At 41.3% G+C, this 19,996-nt stretch overlaps 1 protein-coding gene across 1 annotated transcript; it reads left to right on the top strand.

Annotated features, from left to right (window-relative positions):
* Nucleotides 1–6,572: 6,572 nt before the first annotated feature.
* dbi (diazepam binding inhibitor (GABA receptor modulator, acyl-CoA binding protein)) lies at nt 6,573–9,914 on the top strand. The gene is made up of 4 exons (XM_004571950.4): nt 6,573–6,715; nt 8,377–8,494; nt 8,875–8,937; nt 9,567–9,914. The coding sequence occupies exons 1-4, from the start codon at nt 6,701–6,703 to the stop codon at nt 9,638–9,640; spliced, it is 270 nt and encodes an 89-aa protein (XP_004572007.1). The 5' UTR covers nt 6,573–6,700; the 3' UTR covers nt 9,641–9,914.
* Nucleotides 9,915–19,996: the final 10,082 nt, after the last annotated feature.

Raw genomic sequence — 19,996 nt, 5'->3', positions numbered from 1 at the left:
GGCGTATTGTGGATGGATTATCTCTGTTGTTCTCCCGACTGGAGTTTGGTCCGTTTACAGCAGGGGTGTCAAACTCAAATACACAGTGGGCCAAAATTCAAAATGGAACAAAGTCGCGGGCTAACATTAATATTTATTGAAAAAAAAAATCTTCCTCCAGATATAAGAATGAATCTTTTCTTATGGACTCAAACAAGTTTAGCTGAAAAACTCAATATGGAACAAGCAAAGCTTAATACTAAACAATATATATATTAGCTGTATAATACCAGTAGGCCAGCTCTAATAGTAATTTGGTATGGCTTCGCGGGCCAAATGTAATTAGGCTGCGGGCCAAATTTGGCCCGCGGGCCAGAGTTTGACACCTATGGTTTACAGCATCCTGCCATGCGATTGCATTTGTCCCTAACCATCGGGAACCCTCATGTTAACTTTTATCGAGTGGTAAAAAATTAGCATTCATCCTCCAGCTTCACTGTGTTTATGTTATGCTAATGTAGCTGTGTAGCTAGCCACCACGTAGCACATCGTTACATATCAGCTAGCCCGACTTCAGTAACCCTACAAACGTCACTGCTGCTTAGTTTTCTGTCTTAATTTATGTCAGAAGTGATAGCAGAGCTGTACGTCTTATTTTGTTTCAGAAATCCCTCAGTCAGGACATGCTATATTGTATTTAGATGGAAGCTAGCGAGCTAACTCCCTGCTAACTTCTAACTCTGTTAAATGTCATAAATCCTGTTTTCATGGATGCCTGGATGTTAAACTTAATTGTTACACCTGGTAGAGCAGCAACGCTGATCTTTTTATTACAGATGAAAGAATTTAGACCATTTTTCAACTCTCAGTGATGTTGCAGTGTTCGCTTGACTTATGGACCTGCACCAGAGTTTGGGACCGGACACGGCTAATGACGTCAGACTTAAAGACTGGATTTAAACCAATCAGTCTGAACCTGCTGAATTTGAAACCACCACTCAGGAGAAGCCTGTGTCTGCTTCCTTGGGCCATTTTTATGATGACCACACATTGCTTGTGTTGCAGGTGCTATGTGCATCGGTCAGACGTGCATCTCTTGTTTTTTGGTATGTTGCGCCGCGGCCATTGCAGCTGGGTTGAAGACACGAGTATACAAACATGCCGGTGGATACACTGTATTACCAAACGTATCCACTCACCCATCCAATCACTTCCATGGCCACAGTGGGTGCTCTCAAGAGCTTCCGGTGTGGTACTGTTGTAGGAGGCAATGCTTCACAAATGTCCTGTCGTCATAAATGCACTGATGAACGATCAAATGTTCCCATAAACGCAGTACTAAACCTTCATTCAAAAAGTGAAATTGGGTGGTTATTATGTTTACAAGAGTCTAACTTGGAATTTGAACAAAATAATTATATGTTTCTGTGGTGAACATAATTAAATCATATACAATCTGCATGAAATTCAACAACTTAACACTTGTTAAATTTATTCTTGTTGAGATGATGTGATACAATCCAGAAAGAGTGGTTAGTTGTCTGGACTCGTCATGTCACACGATCATGCGAGATTTCAAACCTCATTAAAGGTTAGCACTCTTTCCTTTCACCAAGAAGTTTCTGAGTTCAAATCCACTAACTGTCCACACAGAAAAGCCTGTGTGGAGTTTGCATGATGTGTGTGTGTAAGTTTTCTCTGGGTACTCTGGCTGCCTCCCACAGTCCAAAGACTGAAGACTAAATTGTTAGTGGGGTTTGGTTTATTGGTGATTCTAAATTGCCTGTGTGTATGAATAGTTGTCTGTCTCTATGTGTTAGACTGGCGACCTGTCCAGGGTGTACCCTGCCTCTATGACAGCTGGGATAGGCTCCAGACGCCCCTGCAACCCTGATAAGGATAATCAGAAGAGGATGGATGGAGTGGCAGCTATGTGAAAGTTGTTATAAGTCCATTAAAGTTTTATGTTAACCAGACTCTGGACTTGATGTTGAACAATCCAAAGAATAACTCTAATCACACCATGAACTTAAAATAATCATGAAACAGATTTCAACTTTGATAAATTGCTTTCTATTAGCATTAAGTTCTTTTGTTGGAAAATTGTCATTTGTAGGAATCAACTCAATGAAATTAAGTTGGACTCAACTCCAGTAAACAAGTTGATTCATCATTCGCTATTGGTATAAAAGGGGAAACTGATTCACAAGAGGCAAATAAACCATGCAAAAATATCAAAAGAAAATCAGCATCGAAAGCCAGTGAAGTAGCACTGCAAGCTAACTCTAGCCCACCTGAAACTCCAAGGCTACCCTGGACTGACGTAACACCGAGTGACCTTCTGAAAAACCTGAGGTCCGACCTCAAAGGGGACAACGACCAACTCGGAAAGATTATGGATTCCGTACGTTTATTACAGTTTATATTAAAAGCAAACACGTTAAAGCAAAAAAAAAAAAACAATGTTGGAGAGAATGTGGTCATATTAAGGCCAATCACCTACACTTCTTTTGGTCATGTGATAAACTACAACCATGCTGGTCAGATGTTGCCGAGCTGATAGACGGACTTTGTCAGTGTGAACTTCCCAGGGATCCACAGGTCTTACACCTTGGTCTGATCCCAGAAGGTACGATTAAAAAAGAGAACATCTACATGTTTAAAATAATGACTGTGGCTGTGAAGAAAGTTATCACAAGAACTGGCTGAAAAGGAGTCGCTGAAAGTGAAATAATGGAGGAGATAAACTGAAGTTTCTATGACGAATCAAACTGGATGCCTTCGAACGGACCTGGTGGAAATGGACACTATATAAAGGGCTTAATGCCACTTCAGTGGTTGAGAACTGTTACCCTTCTTTTATGTTGACTCAAAATAAAGAGTAAAAATAAATAAATAAAATAAAGCAATTTAATCATGTGGATCATTATTGAATTAATGATTCCTTATTTCTTTATGTTTATTTAAATAGTTATTTTTAGTGTTGTGGAAAAGCTTCTTAAAAGAGCTGAAGCCGTTATAGCTGCAAAATGTGAGCCAACATATTACAAGGCAGATGAGCAAATACTTTTGGTAATGTAGTGTAGTTCCTCTTCATGCTCCTTATCACTGTCTGTCCTCAGCTCCCTGAGGCACAGTTCATCTCAGGGCTTCATCTTCCTGATGTATTCATGCATGCCTCTGACACGCACTAATCCTCACTCTCTCTCTGTCTGTTGCTCATATGTCTTAGGGTGCTAGACCTTGGGTGGAGAAGTCCATGAATTTTATAGAATTTTCAAGTCGCATTTATGTCCTTTTGTGACCAGCTTATTGTTCCAGCTGGGTATCTGGCAGGCCATATATATTTACAGCTTACTGTTGAGGTGGCATCTCAATGCCTGTCTTACCATCTGGGGGTGTTGGAGATCATGTACTGGCAAGCGGGGATAAATGCATGTCTCGTGTTTCGGGTCTCCAGTCACCATAATGGACCTTGTTTTTATGTAGCCTTGCAATAGTTCTTGAAGTTAGCAATATAATCTAGATATAGCAGCACACAAGACTGAGATGTGCTCTTGAAGACAATAAGAGGTTTAAAAATAAAACTCACCCAGATAAAATGAACTTGTTCTGTACAGTTCACGGTTACCATTAGCAGGACAATAACTGGCGTTTTATCCAATATTACAGAATTAGAGAATAATTCTGTAACAGTAACTGTTCAGGCAAATCCTCACATAGTTTACTGTTAAAGTGCATATATATTGCTGCATCCACATACACAATTGTATATGGTATTGTATATTGTAAATCAATGCATTAATAGTTTTTCCAGAAAGCACTGCTAGTGTTGTACCAAATAGTGATCGTCTGCCAAAAACTGATTGATTGCTCGCATTTAAAATGCTACAAATAACTTGGTAGTCTGTAATATTTGAACCATATGTGTAATGTATGCCTCGTGTATGATATCAAGCCATCTGAGCCACAAACAACATTCCTGTTACAAGGTAGAAGTCGCAATTAGCTGTTGGCAGTGTCCCTTATTTAAGCAGTTAAAAAAAAGTCTCGTTGACATTAAAACTTCATTTTTTAAGTGAGATCTGGCCATGAGGGCAGCAGAAATGATAACACATAAAATAAGAGTTTAGTAAACATATTTTAAGTGGCCAAAAGGACCGGACTGGCTATACACTGGATATATAACTCCTTTGTAAATCCTGCTGAGTGCAGTCTATTTACCAATATGAGTAAAGACATCATACAAACATTGGAAATCACGTGTTGTTGGACGATCACTTTTTGGCATAAGTCTCCGGGTATCACGTGACAGCGTGAATCCTGAACCCCGCTGACACGACTGCTCTGGTTGTAAGTACAACAACAACAACCTTTATTTATAGAGCACATTAAAAGCCTAGGCATACCAAAGTGCTTTACAAAAAAACAATAAAATAATACAGTTAAGAGCATTAATATCAAATATAATAAGAACAGCAGACAATGTTCACAGTAGAAAGCCACTAATAAAATGGACTGCAGCACATAGATTATAGCAGACCCAGTGCCGCATGATAGAGAACACCAAGAATAAAGGAATAGTAAAAAGTTAATGCAATAGGTCGCAGTTAACAGTCAGCATTTAACGGGTAGAAAAGGCAAGTTCAAAAAGATAAGTTTTAAGGCGTGCTTTAAAAGAAAAAATAGAATCAGACTCCCGAATGCCAATCGGGAGTCTGTTCCATAACTCAGGTGCAGCAAAGGCAAACGATCGATCGCCTCTAGATTTCAACCGAGATCTGGGCTGAACTAACAGTAACTGCAAGGATGACCTTAAAGCCCTGGCAGGGACATAAGGGTTTAAAAGTTCCTTAAGATAGGTTGGTGCAGTATTATTGATAATTTTAAAAGTAAGCAGCAAAATTTTAAATTGAATACGGTATTTGATAGGCAGCCAATGCAGCTCAGCAAGAACCGGAGTAATATGGTCAAACTTCTTGGTTTTAGTTAGAATACGTGCCACAGCATTCTGAACTGTCTGTAATCTATGTAGAAGGGTAACATGGAGACCAGAATAGAGTGAGTTACAGTAATCTAGTCTTGACGTTACAAAAGCATGAATGAGCTTTTCTAAGTCATTATACGGGATATAGTGTCTGGCCCTGGAGATGAGACGAAGCTGATAAAAACTAGATCTAACAACAGCAGACACCTGTTTATCAAGTTTAAAGGAGCTGTCAAACAAGACACCCAGATTCCTGACAGTATCAGAGAAAGAACTAGTAAGAAAGCCAAAGGCATCTTGAAGTTTGGCGCGAAGGGCATTACTGCCAAAAATCATGATTTCAGTCTTTTTTTCATTGAGAATAAGAGTATTTGCCAACAGCCATTTCTTGACCTCACTCATGCACTCACGAAAGTTATTTAAAGATAAAGCGAGATCATCATGTAACTCAAAATAAATCTGGATGTCATCCGCATAATAGTGAAAAGCAATGTGGTATTTCTCAAAGATAGCGCTTAAAGGAAGCATATACAGTGAGAAAAGGGTCGGGCCTAACACAGAACCCTGGGGGACACCACAGCAAACAGGTACAGGGGAAGAGGAAGATGAGGCCAGATGTACCGAAGAAAGCCGATTGGAGAGGTAAGATTTGAACCAGTCCAAGGCAGTGCCCTTTATGCCAACAGAGTGCTCTAATCTTGCGACTAGGATGTTATGGTCAACCATATCAAATGCAGATGAAAGATCCAATAGAACTAAAACAGAAGGACGACCATTATCAGCCATAAGTAAAAGATCATTAAAAACACGAAGCAGCGCTGATTCAGTGCTATGATGTTGTTTAAAGGCTGATTGGAATTTATCATTTATATTATTCTCGTCCAGGTAGGTCTGCAGTTGAAGTAGAACCACCTTCTCAAGGATTTTAGCCAAGAAAGGAAGCTTGGAAATCGGTCTATAGTTGGCAAAATCACTATGATCCAGGTTATTTTTCTTTAAAACGGGTTGAATAAAAGCATGTTTAAGAACTGAAGGTACATAACCAGAAAGCAAGGAGAGGTTCAATATAGACAATAGACAGGGTCCAATTACATTAAAACAATCCTTGACTATACGAGATGGAAGAACATCATGTACACAATTAGTATTGTTTAGTTTCTCAGTTATACGCTTCAGAGTGGGAAGTGAAATTAATTCAAATTGATGTAAGGCAGCAGAACAGTCAGGATTAGACATACTGTCAGCCACCAAAGGAAGCGTAGATCTAAGAGATAAAACTTTATCTAGAAAGTAGTTTGAAAATTTTTCACAGAGACCTGGGGAGCACGAGAGTGGCATTGAGGGACGAGGATTCACCACTGAGTTAAAATTTTTAAATAGGATGCGAGGATTGTCACCATTAGAAGTAATAATCTTAGCGAAGAAGGCTGCTTTAGCCATTCTGGCAGCAGATTGGAATTTCGAGCGGCTAATACGTAAAATGTCATATGATGACTGGAGTCTATCATTCCTCCACCTCCTCTCATCGCGCCTGCACAAACGCCGTAGAACACGGACAGAGTCGTTTAACCAGCATTGCGAGTAGGTTCTGGGGCGTTTGTGTTTCCAATTGCGGTCACGTCATCCAGTGAACGGCCGAGGTACGTTATTGGTTTAGCCAATAGGAAGGAGGGCGTGAAGGAGGAAATGGTTTGACAGTCAAGTCCCCGGCTTATGTTTGTCTACTAACCGAGCATGGCTGAGCTCCAGGTCTGTATAAAAGAATAAAATTACTGGTTTATATTCCGCCGCCTTCTGTTAAGGAAGACCGTTAGCTGATGTAGCGGTTTAGCTGCAGGCCGTGTGTCCTGAAGTGAAAGCATCCCAGACAGCTGTGCGGAGTCTTTGTTCAACGACTTGTTAGCAGCTACAGAGCAGCTCATGCAGCCCGAGGGCGCAGAAAAAGTCGGTGTGTAACAATGGCTGCGGGGGAGCTATTGTCCCGATGCAGCTTTTCTTCATGTCTGTAGTGTTTGTGCAGGAAGCAGACTGATCTGGAGTACGACTTCAGAAAAATCACCCCACTGGGCATTTATAACGTCTTCTTCAGTCTGCCCTTCAGCCCACTTAGCCAAGAATGGGGCAGCTCCAATGTCGCAACCATGTGAGCAAACTGGGTAAAGGCAAATGTGATGTAAGCTCGAGTAAAACGGTTCTTTATTGCACCGATCACTTGCGAGTTATAAAACAGTGTTTCACTGTCTGGTTGGACTAGACTGATTCTCTATCCTGATTTTACTTTTATGCAGAGGAAGTGAAGCATTTCCTAAATGTCATTTATAAACATCCCAGTTTTCTTTTGAACACAATAACAAATTATTTCAGAAAAAAAATGACCAGGTCAGCCCACAAAAACGGACCTTTCTATTAACCCATAGCACTGAACGTTGGTGTTCACTGATGTGCTTTGTAATACTCAAATCAAGTTAACTTGGACATAAAGCACATCATGTGTAAAGGCTAATTTACACCATGGAGCACCACGTGCTCTCGAAGCTGTGTAACCATAACTCAGGGAAAACAGCGGGACTAAGGGGTCACTTTTGTATTTCCCCAAGCTGTAACAATCAGTTTTGTCTACAGAATTTAAGGATATCAGAATACTTTATTGATCGTCAGGGGGAATTATATACAGTCGACTTCCACTCTCTCTCTTAAGCAGTAAGCGGTTCTTTGTGGTTTGGCTGGCTGCACTGACACAGGAAAATCCACCTGTTAGCCGTGATATTTGGTTTTGTAAAGCTTTATAAATGAAAACTGTGTCGAGGAGGAAGGCTCTGGGGTAAATTAGCCTTCATGCATGAAGTGTTTCCACTTTAAAACAGAGTTTTATCTTCTATTTACTCGCAGTATTAAAAACTTCACCTTCAGTCCAGACTGAAGTATGCCATGGGCAATCTGGAGTAAGATTGCACGTACTGGAAACACATCCTTTGAGATTAAGCTAGAGCCCTTTTGGTCATAGAGATGTTTTATGAAAGAAGGGTGGTGTACAACCCCAAAGAACCCCATTCCCACAGTGAAACACTTTGATGGCAGTCTTATGCTGTGGGGATGGACCTGGTAGAATCTCTTCCAGGCAGAAGGAATCATTAAGAAAGAAGGACGTGACAATTTGATTTCAAGCAGTCAGCAGCAAACTGGGCCCGGACAGTCGCTTTGTCTCTCAGCACAAGAGGTCTAATAATTTTGACCCTGGTACATTTAGTTTTTTCTTTCTGTGTGCAAATTAAAATAGTATAAGCATCCAGTGTAAAACAGGGATGTGTGGAAAAGCTGTGTTAAGAAGTCCTTCCTCTTCCAGCTGGGAAGAAAAAAATCTACCTTTTGCACGTAGCACTGTCCCAACGTTGTCGTCCTGTCTTCTACAGACTAAGTTTGATGAAGCAGCAGCAGAGGTCAAGCAGCTGAAGGCGAAGCCGACTGATGAGGAGATGTTGCAGATCTACTCGCTGTTCAAGCAGGCCACCGTGGGTGATGTGAACACAGGTGAGAAATTTCAAATGATACTGCGCTCAGCACTGTTACTGCTCTCACACAAACTGTTGATAAGAGTCTGACACTGGCTACGCTGAACATGCACCCTATAAGAACCACTGGCACATGCATGACGTACACCTGTACTACAGACTCTCTGAGGAGCTAGATCTGCTCCTGTGTATCGTGGTTTCACTTTCAGATTTCCACATAAATGTAAATATTCTAGATAATTATCAGTAGTGTTTCTTATGTTTTTGTGTTGCAATGTAATGCAGCCCTTTGCTCTGTACTGAAGACGCTGGGCCTTAATGAATGTGTCCTATATTTATTTGACCTGCATTACACGGGATTCCACTAAATTGTTTAATTTGCTTTGTTTGTCTTTGAAGCTCGTCCAGGGATGTTTGATTTCACTGGGAAAGCTAAATGGGATGCCTGGGAGAAGCAGAAGGGTGAGTAAGAATGGAGGTGGTGGCTGTGGAGAGGGGGGTCTGGGTCAGGTCCCTGTGACCTGGCCCCGGATAAATGGAAGGAAATGGATGTGTTTAAATGATGTTTAAAGTGAACGCTTACTTGAAATATATCCAGCTGTAATTCTAAAAACATGACCTAATATAAATAAACCTAAAATAAATGTTAAGTTTATTTATATTCATTAATTAAAAATGAATTACAAATTTGTTAATTTTTTGTTTTCTTGTTGTCCTTTATTATTTTACTAAAAGTACAATTTCAGTACATTTTATTGCATAAAGGCTGAATAAGTTGATGTTACCTTAAACATAAAGGATGATTTCCTCAGAGTTAGGAGTGCAGCTCATTTGATTAAAAAAAAGTTGGGCTGGTGCGTTCCTCATCCTTTGTAGTAAATTGGATTATTGCATATTGTACTCGGCTGCATGCAGCCCCCTTTCAGGACTGCATGAGTTGTTGTAGTGTTGAGTTTGTCAAGCAGGGCTTTGAGTCCTCATGTCAACAAACTATGAAAAAGAGTCTCTGAAAGTAAAAGCAGGACTAGCTTGTTCATTTAGTCTGTCTGTCTTTTTTTCCCTCCATAACACATTTTTAATTTGTCTGTAAGGTAAGAGCAATGAGAACGCCATGAACGAGTACATCAGCCTGGTGGAGGAGCTAAAGCAGAAATATGGAATATAATGCTGTGTGATGACGACCAACTGGCCGGGAAATCTGCTCCGTGGACTGTGACTGGCACCAGTCTCCATCCCTGCACCGTTAAAACGCCTTAAAACTCAACAAGTGTGTCCGTAAACAGCTCACATGAACACCTGGTGGATGGCTTCTAGTCCTAGAAACTGACCCAAGTAGCTGCCGATGGACACATTTAAACTGTGTATATATCAGGTTTCAGTATTCATGTGTTTCTGCAGAAAGTCCTGTCATTTCAATAAACAGTAACCTGAAAGTGTGATTTTAGATCTTCAGCTTTTTTTTTTAAGTATTTGTTCAGTTCAATTTAATTTTATTTATATGGCACCAAATCACAACAACAGTTGCCTCATGGCACTTTATGTTGCAAAGAAAAGAGAGAACACCCCGTCATGAGCTTTGGCTACAGTGGGAAGGAAAAACTCCATAACAGGAAACAACCTCCAGCAGAACCAGGCTTGAGTGGAGGAAGACGAGGAAGGCAAGGCGTGGAAGAGAGCCAGAGAGAAGGCTCTGCCTCCCATTCTACATTGAAATACCCAAACCATAAGTAAGCCCCCAGTCTAAGAGTGAGCTGCTCTAATAGGGTGATAAAGTATTATAAAGTTATGGGGCCTGATTATTATTATCATTATTATTATGTAATGGGAAGGATTTAAATTCTGATCCTGGATTTAACGGAGCCAATGAAGAGAAGCCAAATATCAGAGATAAAGGAGATTTTTAGGACGTCCTGATAATTACAAATTACAGGCTATTAGTAACCCAAGGTAATGCCACCCAGAGCAGGAATCTAATTGGATACCATACTGGGCCGAGTACAATAACCTCAGTTTTAGCTGAAAGTAGAAGCAGAAAATTAGAGGCCATAAAGACTTGGATGTGGTTTAGCATTAGTTCTAATTAGTTACAGCACTTTCAGAAAGACATTTACTGTGATGAATGCTGTGTAATCCAAATTTAACAATTTAATAACAATTTGTGCCTTACATTTTATTACTGACTGTGGAATGTAAACCACTGTTGTGTCCTGTTGCTAAGTGGCTATTTTTGCGTATCCAGAGACTTCCCCATTGGTTGTTTTTTATATCTATAAAACTCTACTTGGATTGTTTCCTGCTTATCTGTGTGTTTTGGTATGAAAACAATTTCAATCTCATTGAGACGTTTACGTGGATAAATAAAGGATTGTCTACACAGAAATGCAGAATGACAGGATGTGGTGGATTTTGTGAAAAAAAAAACTTAATGGCTGTGGTGAAGAAGAACTCAATTTAATTCAATTCAGTTTTATTTATATAGCGCCAAATCACAACAAAAGATGCCTCAAGATGCTTCATAGAACTAAGAAGAGGAACAAGGTAATAGTCTCTGATGACGTCATAGAACAGTTTGAGTGTAAGTGACAAGCTTTGGACCCTGTGACACTTTTGTCTTTATGGTCAAACTTGGATCACATGGATCTACTTTCTGAGTAAGCAATGAAACAGGTGTGAATCTGTAGGATCCCTGGACACAGGCAGAAGTGGTCAGTTGTTCACAATGACTGTGATCGCAACCAACAATGTTATGTGCACCTCATGTGTGAGTTTGGAAGATCCCATATTAGGGTGTATGTACTTCACTGGTTCTCCAATCACCATAAACCTTCTGTATGCATTTTTAAATCTGGATTATCTAAAGACTCAATGAGCTCAATGTCTACAGGTCTGACACAGAGACACTTGAAGAGGACTGCCCACTGCATGGGTCCTCTTGTGCTATGGGCAGATATAGACTCGGGCTCAAAGACATCAAGACACACAACTAACGATGTGTCAGTTGGGAACAAAGCAGTTTGTAGAGCATCTCTGGTTCCTGCCTGGACCCAGAGATGCTTTTCTTTACTTTTTTTCTCTGATGCAGAACACAATGCCCTGTCAAAAAAAACCCAAAAAAACCCATGCAAACTTGCACAACAAAAACATCATCGAGGCCATGAAGGGTAAACCACGTTATAGCGTGGTTTACCCTTCTATACTAGTCTATAGTAGAGTTCAAAATACTCTAGTAAAAGTTGAAGCACTGGCTTTGAAATATACTCAAAGTAAGAAAGTAAGAAACAGCTCCATGATGAACATTTCTACCACCTATTTCTATGCCAAACTAACTGAACCTTGTGCAATATTAATGTAATAATAAAATAATATTGAATGCAAACCTTATTTTCACTCTAAATACTGTTTCTAATTAAAGCTACTCAGCTTGAATCACTTAAGCAGAACATCAGGAAAATAAAAATAGCTCTATTTTCTGTTGCCTACATTGTAGAGAGTGACGTTGCCTCTAAACAGGAAAATGAGTAGGGAAAGGGTTAGAGTGGGATTCAGCTGGTGGGGAAACCCTCAAACCTGCAGGACTTGATGTGACTTGACTCTGACCATGAAACAGTCACACACTGCTCTTTACTGTAAATCCATCACAGTGCAGCAAACTGACCTGTTTATCCTGCACTAACCTGCAGAGGATTTTCATGCAACCTTTAAATAACACAGTTAGTCTTGCTGAGATTGTTTTGCAACTGTGTTTCGCAATATAAAAAAACACAATGTTTCATGTACAGGCCCAATATTTGATTTAAGGACTAACATGTAAGCTTCACATTTCCACTGAGCAGCCCTTACCTTTAAATCTAAGCTCTCTTCTTCCTGTCCCATCTTTCTTATCGTCTTCCATCTCTGAGTGAAGTTAGTTCTTTCTTTAAAATACAGCAGCTGGACCTTTAGCTAGCAACACATTGTGCGACAGGCTGCGCACAAACAGTTTGTGTGTTTGCTGATGTTTGTTACGCTGATGGAGACTGACTAAGGCACACAGTTTTGCCTCTTTCATCTCTTTTCATGCATCATCCCCTGGTGATTAACACATGAACATGTTACTGTTTAGGATCAAATCACTCTGAGGTTTGAATGCTGAAATAATAACTCCCCTCAGATGCATTAAACAAATGTAACGAGCCTGTTTTGAAAATCCAAGGAGTAGAAAGCACAGATATTTGTGTAAAAATGTAGGGAGTAATTATAAAAATTTATCAGAAAAAAACTACTCAAGTAAAGTGCAGATACCTGAAAATTCTACTTAAATACAGTAACCAAGTATTTGTACTTCATTACTTCCCACCTTTGGCAGTGACTCCATGGTAACTGACAAGTGTTACACACACTGATTATTATTAATTTTAGCAAACTTTGATGGATGTAACCGGATGTCATTACTGAAAATGTAAATTGTAATTTCATTCAGTCTTTCCTGCTCTCGCACCTTGCACAATCCTTACTGTATGGCTAACTTCATAAGACTCAAAATAGAATTGCAAATAACCAAAGTATTCTCCTAGTGGGCAAAAACAATTAGATGAATAGATTGGTGGTGTACCAGGGGCTTCTGTTTAGGACTATGCTTCCTCCTCACCGTAATCCAGCCAGCCTGTTTTCCTGGCTGCTTGGGACAATCTCTTGGGGGGGAAGCTAATGGTGGCTAAACTACGTTTGTCCAAACTGACTACAGGGGCCTGATTAGCTACAGTATTTTCCAATTCTCCAATTCAGTGAGCAGAACTGTAAAAATGGTACATTTATTATATTATTACAAAAGGAGGCCGAAGTGTAGCTAAAAATCTGCCAAACTGAGCAGGAAAATGAGGCCATCTTGCTAGCGAGTTGACTATGAGCTAAGCTAAGGTAGCAAATCCCTAAAGAAGTGTTTGTTCAGTGAACAAATACTGTGAATATAATCAGTAGGTGATTCAGAAGAGAGTCCATCCATCCATCTTCTTCTGCTTATCCAGGGCCGGGTCGCGGGGGCAGCAGCCTAAGCAGAAAAGCCCAGACCTCCCTCTCCCCAGCCACCTCCTTCTGCTTGTCCGGGGGAACACCAAGGCATTCCCAGGCCAGCCGAGAGATATAATCTCGCCAGCGCGTCCTAGATCTGCCCCGGGGCCTCCTCCCAGTGGGACATGCCCGGAACACTTTACCCAGGAGGCGCCCAGGAGGCATCCTTGTCAGATACCCGAACCATCTCAGCTGGCTCCTTTCGATGTGGAGGAGCAGGGGCTCTACTCCCTCCCGGATGACTGAACTTCTCACCCTATCTCTAAGGGAGAGGCCAGCCACTTTTCAGAGGAAGCTCATTGCTGCTGCTTGTATCCACAATCTCGTACCCAAGAGGAGAGCTGTTATAGATAAAGCACATGAAGTTTACTTTATGAAATAAGTTGTTATTTCATAGTGAAATGGTTATACAGTGGGGCAAAAAAGTATTTAGTCAGCCACCGATTGTGCAAGTTCCCCCACTTAAAATGATGACAGAGGTCAGTAATTTGCACCAGAGATACACTTCAACTGTGAGAGACAGAATGTGAAAAAAAAATCCATGAATCCACATGGTAGGATTTGTAAAGAATTTATTCGTAAATCAGGGTGGAAAATAAGTATTTGGTCACCTCAAACAAGGAAAATCTCTGGCTCTCACAGACCTGTAACGTCTTCTGTAAGAAGCTTTTCTGTCCCCCACTCGTTACCTGTATGAATGGCACCTGTTTGAACTCATCATCTGTATAAAAGACACCTGTCCACAGCCTCAAACAGTCAGACTCCAAACTCCGCCATGGCCAAGACCAAAGAGCTTTCGAAGGACACCAGGAAAAGTATTGTAGACCTGCACCAGACTGGGAAGAGTGAATCTACAATAGGCAAGCAGCTTGGTGTGAAAAAATCAATTGTGGGAGCAATCATCAGAAAATGGAAGACATACAAGACCACTGATAATCTCCCGCGATCTGGGGCTCCACGCAAGATCTCATCCCGTGGGGTCAAAATGATCATGAGAACGGTGAGCAAAGATCCCAGAACCACACGGGGGGACCTGGTGAATGACCTGCAGAGAGCTGGGACCAAAGTAACAAAGGTCACCATCAGTAACACACTACAACGGCAGGGAATCAAATCCCGCAGTGCCAGACGTGTTCCGCTGCTGAAGCCAGTGCATGTCCAGGCCCGTCTGAAGTTTGCCAGAGAGCACATGGATGATACAGCAGAGGATTGGGAGAATGTCATGTGGTCAGATGAAACCAAAGTAGAACTTTTTGGTATAAACTCAACTCGTCGTGTTTGGAGGAAGAAGAATACTGAGTTGCATCCCAAGAACACCATACCTACTGTGAAGCATGGGGGTGGAAACATCATGCTATGGGGCTGTTTTTCTGCCAAGGGGACAGGACGACTGATCCGTGTTAAGGACAGAATGAATGGGGCCATGTATCGTGAGATTTTGAGCCAAAACCTCCTTCCATCAGTGAGAACTTTGAAGATGAAACGAGGCTGGGTCTTCCAACATGACAATGATCCAAAACACACCGCCCGGGCAACAAAGGAGTGGCTCCGTAAGAAGCATTTGAAAGTCCTGGAGTGGCCTAGCCAGTCTCCAGACCTCAACCCCATAGAAAATCTGTGGCGGGAGTTGAAAGTCCGTGTTGCTCGGCGACAGCCCCAAAACATCACTGCTCTCGAGAAGATCTGCATGGAGGAATGGACCAAAATACCAGCTACTGTGTGTGCAAACCTGGTAAAGACCTATAGTAAACGTTTGACCTCTGTTATTGCCAACAAAGGTTATGTTACAAAGTATTGAGTTGTATTTTTGTTATTGACCAAATACTTATTTTCCACCCTGATTTACCAATAAATTCTTTACAAATCCTACCATGTGGATTCATGGATTTGTTTTTCACATTCTGTCTCTCACAGTTGAAGTGTACCTCTGGTGCAAATTACTGACCTCTGTCATCATTTTAAGTGGGGGAACTTGCACAATCGGGGGCTGACTAAATACTTTTTTGCCCCACTGTAAGTCCCTAAGTTTTTAATCAAATGGGCTGCATAGCTGCAAGGCTAGCTGTCTAAGCAGAGATACCTAAACCTTACTCTCCCAGTGAGTTCCCAAGCCAGCCAAGAGTTGTAATCTCATATCAAGTTGTAATGTCATGGGTAGGGATGGGTACCGGTATCCGGTGCCATGATGGCACCGGTTCTGACATTAACGGTAGTAACCAAACCGAAAAGCAGCGCACATTTCGGTGCTTTATTTCAGTGCTTTTTTTCCTGAGCTGTGATACACTTTAGATTCTAGCCAATCATTTTACGTTTCCGAGGATAGTAGGCGGGCCCAGGTACGTACGTTCTTTTAGGGCAGAGCTACAGATTAAAAATGTCCAAGGCAAAGCGGTCAAAAGTCTGGCTGTACTTCACAGCAAAAGATGCAAACTCAGCAGCAACAAGTGCTTTAAGCTGATACTGTGATACTGTCAAAGGAGGTAACACCTCAAATCCGATGAAACACCTGGCGACGCATAGCGTTTTTTTTAAAAGCCGAGAAATGCGCCGTATTTGATAGCTTGCTGCGAGACCTCACACCGAGCACATCTACTGCGGGTGTGGTGCCTGTTATCGGACCCGGAGTTAGCAACATCCCCCGAGAACCCGAAGAGGAGAGTCCTGGCCCCTAGCCCTGCCAGTGTAGCAGAAATGATGAGGATGATGATGCAGCAGCAGCCGTTCTTCTCTGCGTGAGTAGCTTAATGTTGTTCGTGTGTAACTCGCGTTGAGTAGGCTAACCACGTTATTACATTAATCCAGTAAGGTGAACTAGCAAACATCATCATAGCTACATGCGGCTGTCTTCTTGTTTGATGGCAGATGCTCCCTTCACCCTGGCCAAAAAGGCTAAAATGACCAAAGAAAAAGTGGAAAACAGTTAAACATGAGAGGTTTTTGGATAAAGTTTGTGTTTTTTCCATTGTTTAGGCACTGCTTCCAGCCAAGAGGGATACCATAAATTGCAAAAAAGTGCAATAAACTACAAAAAAATTGAAAATCGTTAATGTTTTTTTTAACATATATTTCTAGTTAGAGAAATTTAAGAGGCTTATCCCTCAAAACTGTAAATACAAAAAAGTTGCACAAAATAGTTTCCTACCACAGGAAATTTGTTTTGAGTGTCTTCATAGTTTTATTTTTTAAATACACCAATTTTTATATTCTGCAGGAAAAACTAAAATAGATATTATACTGCAAATTTGCAAAAAAGCAGCATATGCATCAAAATAAACTATTTCCAGCAGTGCAATATGAGTCCTAAGCATCCCAGAAAAGACACAGAAAGTCATAAAGTCAAAGATAACTTTTAAAAACACCAGTATAGGCTCATAAGGCCCTGATGGTAAAAAAAACTACATTTCCGCGAAAATGACGTCACTTCCGGTTTCGGGCAGGTAATGGCGGACATGCAAAAGTTCGCGCTGACGTCTATTCCAACGTGGGAAGTGTTATGAACAGCTGATCGGATCGGCAAAGCGTGTTTCTGGAATATTATGTTTTTGTTGCTGCAAGTGCTTTTTATGCAGTTTTTGCAAAGCTATATGTGGAAGGAAACTGTGACCGAGGACAAGCTGATGGCATAAGATGTAAGTACAACTCCTCCGGTTTCATATGCAAAAAAAATTATTGCGCTAGCTTACGTGGTTGCAGAGCTACCGGGATTTAAAAATAGTTACGCAAAACAGAGCGGCCGGCTCTAAAGGGTTAAGCACCGGCACCGTTTCAAAAGTACCAGTTTGGCACCGGTATCGGATAAAACCTAAACGATACCCATCCCTAGTCATGGATCTGCCCCAGTCTCCTTCCAGTAGGGCACGGCTGGAACATTTTACTACCTACAGTCTACCTATGTAGACTTACTTTAATGATTAGCTCTCTGTTCACCACAACAGACTCGGACACATCCCTTTATCTGTCCTGCTCCAGTCTGCTCCAGTTAGATGGCCCTGCCCCTCCCTGAGTCTGGTTCTGCTGGACGTTTCTTCCTCTTTAAGGTGAGCTTTGTGTCATTGTAGGGTCTTTACCTGACCATATAAAGCGCCTTAATCAACTGTTGTTGTGCTTTGCGCTATATAAATAAAATGGAATTGAATCCCAGATTCTTAGATATTGGGAAATAACTTTCCAACCTGGCGAGTGCACACTATCTTTTTCCATCTCATGGCCTGTATTTATATAGTGCTTTACTAGTCCCCAAGGACCCCAAAGCGCTTTACATATCCAGTCATCCACCCATTCACACACACATTCACACACTGGTGATGGCAGCTACATTGTAGCCACAGCCAATAATAATTTATTTATTACATTAATTAAACATACAAATTCCCAGTTATTTCCAGACCGGACTTACAACACATCCTGCTGATATCCCAGCTGCACATGAGACTTACCACACAAATGGTGTGAAAATTACACAACACTGCAAAGCGTTACACCCCGTTTAGCGACACTGCAATCGATTCACCTGTGGCACGCTCTGCAAATAATTCGGGTCTCAGCACAGCTGGGAAGCAGCGCTATGCATGACCTGTAATCTGGAATATAAAGGGAAGTGGCACAAACAAATAAACAAAAAAACAAAGAAGGAGGTTAGTCCGCCCTTACACAACTCACTCCCAATCAATAACCGTCTTTACAGCTGGACGGACAACACAAACAAAATTCCAAATCAATCAAAAGAACGAAAAAAAAGGACATCAGAGACAGCGCAACTGAAAAACACAAACAACACTATCGATTAAAATATTACCCAATAAAATATCAATTTTATGAAACCATTCAAAAGCTAAAACACACTCAATATACCTACAATACTGATCAGTCTCCCTGCGCGCAGTCGATCTAGGGCTTGATCAATTCTTCCATTAAAACTCGTGGTCACACTAAAAAAGTCCAACGACACACATCAAAAATCAGCACCTACAATAACAAATGATCCAAACAAAATGGCAAAAGTCTCTTACCGACAGTAGACCCACTCGCACCCGAGTCAATTAATCGCCTCTGGGTTTTTTCCACAGAAGAGCGCTGACCTCACCCCACACACCCAGTACCTTTTCACAGCTCTTCAGCCAATCACCTGGCAGAGAGCAACAAACTGCCAGGTGACACTTGTTACATTAGCATTTAATTTTTTTCAACATGTTTTACACATTCTCACATTTTATTTTGCAAGTTCTCATAAAACATTAACAAGATCCTGCATGTTGCAACATATTATATATAACTAGTGCTAAGAAAGATAAAATACTAGAATTCTACTTCCTAAAACCACAGAACTGACTTCATATTCAGCAGCATTATCATTCATCAGATAATTCAATTAAAATATTCAAACAACAAACAGGAGAGGTCCACTCAGTGTCCTGCTTTAGCAGAGGTCAGACCGAGCCAACAGAAACTGGCTGACACTGAAGAGAATTATTTAGATACTTATCAATATCCAAATAATGTTGTTTCATCATTTACACACTGTACAGTTATGAATGGGAAACTATATATATATATATATATATATATATATATATATATATATATATATATATATATATATATATATATATATACATACACACACTCAACAAAAATATAAACGCAACACCTTTGTTACTGCTCCCATTCCCCATGGGATGGACGTAGAGACCTAAAATTCATTCCAGATACACAATATAACCGTCCCTCCCAAACAGTGGTCACAAATCAGTCCAAATGTGTGGTAGTGGGCACATCTGCTATATTGAGATAATCCATCCCACCTCACAGGTGTGCCACATCAGGATGCTGATCTGACATCATGAGTAGTGCACAGGTGTACCTCAGACTGCCCACAACAAAAGGCCACCCTGGAATGTGCAGGTTTTTGCGCTATTGGGGGTCTGGGGACCCAGAACCGGTCAGTATCTGGTGTGACCACCATTTGCCTCATGCAGTGCAACACATCGTCGCATGGAGTCTATCAGATTGTCAATTGTGGCCTGTGGAATGTTGGTCCACTCCACTTCAATGGCTGTGCGAGGTTGTTGGATATTAGTGGGAACTGGTACACGCTGTCGTATACGCCGGTCAAGCACATCCCGAACATGCTCAATGGGTGACATGTCCGGTGAGTATGCTGGCCATGCAAGAACTGGGACATTCTCAGCTGCCATCTGCCCTGAACAATGTGAACCATGATTCATCCGTGAAGCGCACACCTCTCCAACGTGCCAGACGCCATCGAATGTGAGCATTTGCCCACACAAGTCTGTTACGGCGACGAGCTGGAGTCAGGTCAAGACCCCGATGAGGACGACGGGCATGCAGTTGAGCGTCCCTGAGACGGTTTCTGACAGTTTGTGCAGAAATTGTTTGGTTGTGCAAACCAATTGTTCCAGCAGCTGTCTGGGTGGCTGGTCTCAGACGATCTTGGAGGTGAACCTGCTGGATGTGG

This window comes from Maylandia zebra, linkage group LG16 (genome assembly GCF_041146795.1).
Source record: "Maylandia zebra isolate NMK-2024a linkage group LG16, Mzebra_GT3a, whole genome shotgun sequence".
NCBI lineage: Eukaryota > Metazoa > Chordata > Actinopteri > Cichliformes > Cichlidae > Maylandia > Maylandia zebra.
Note: the sequence above shows the minus strand (reverse complement) of the source record. Positions and strands in the feature narration are given on the sequence as shown.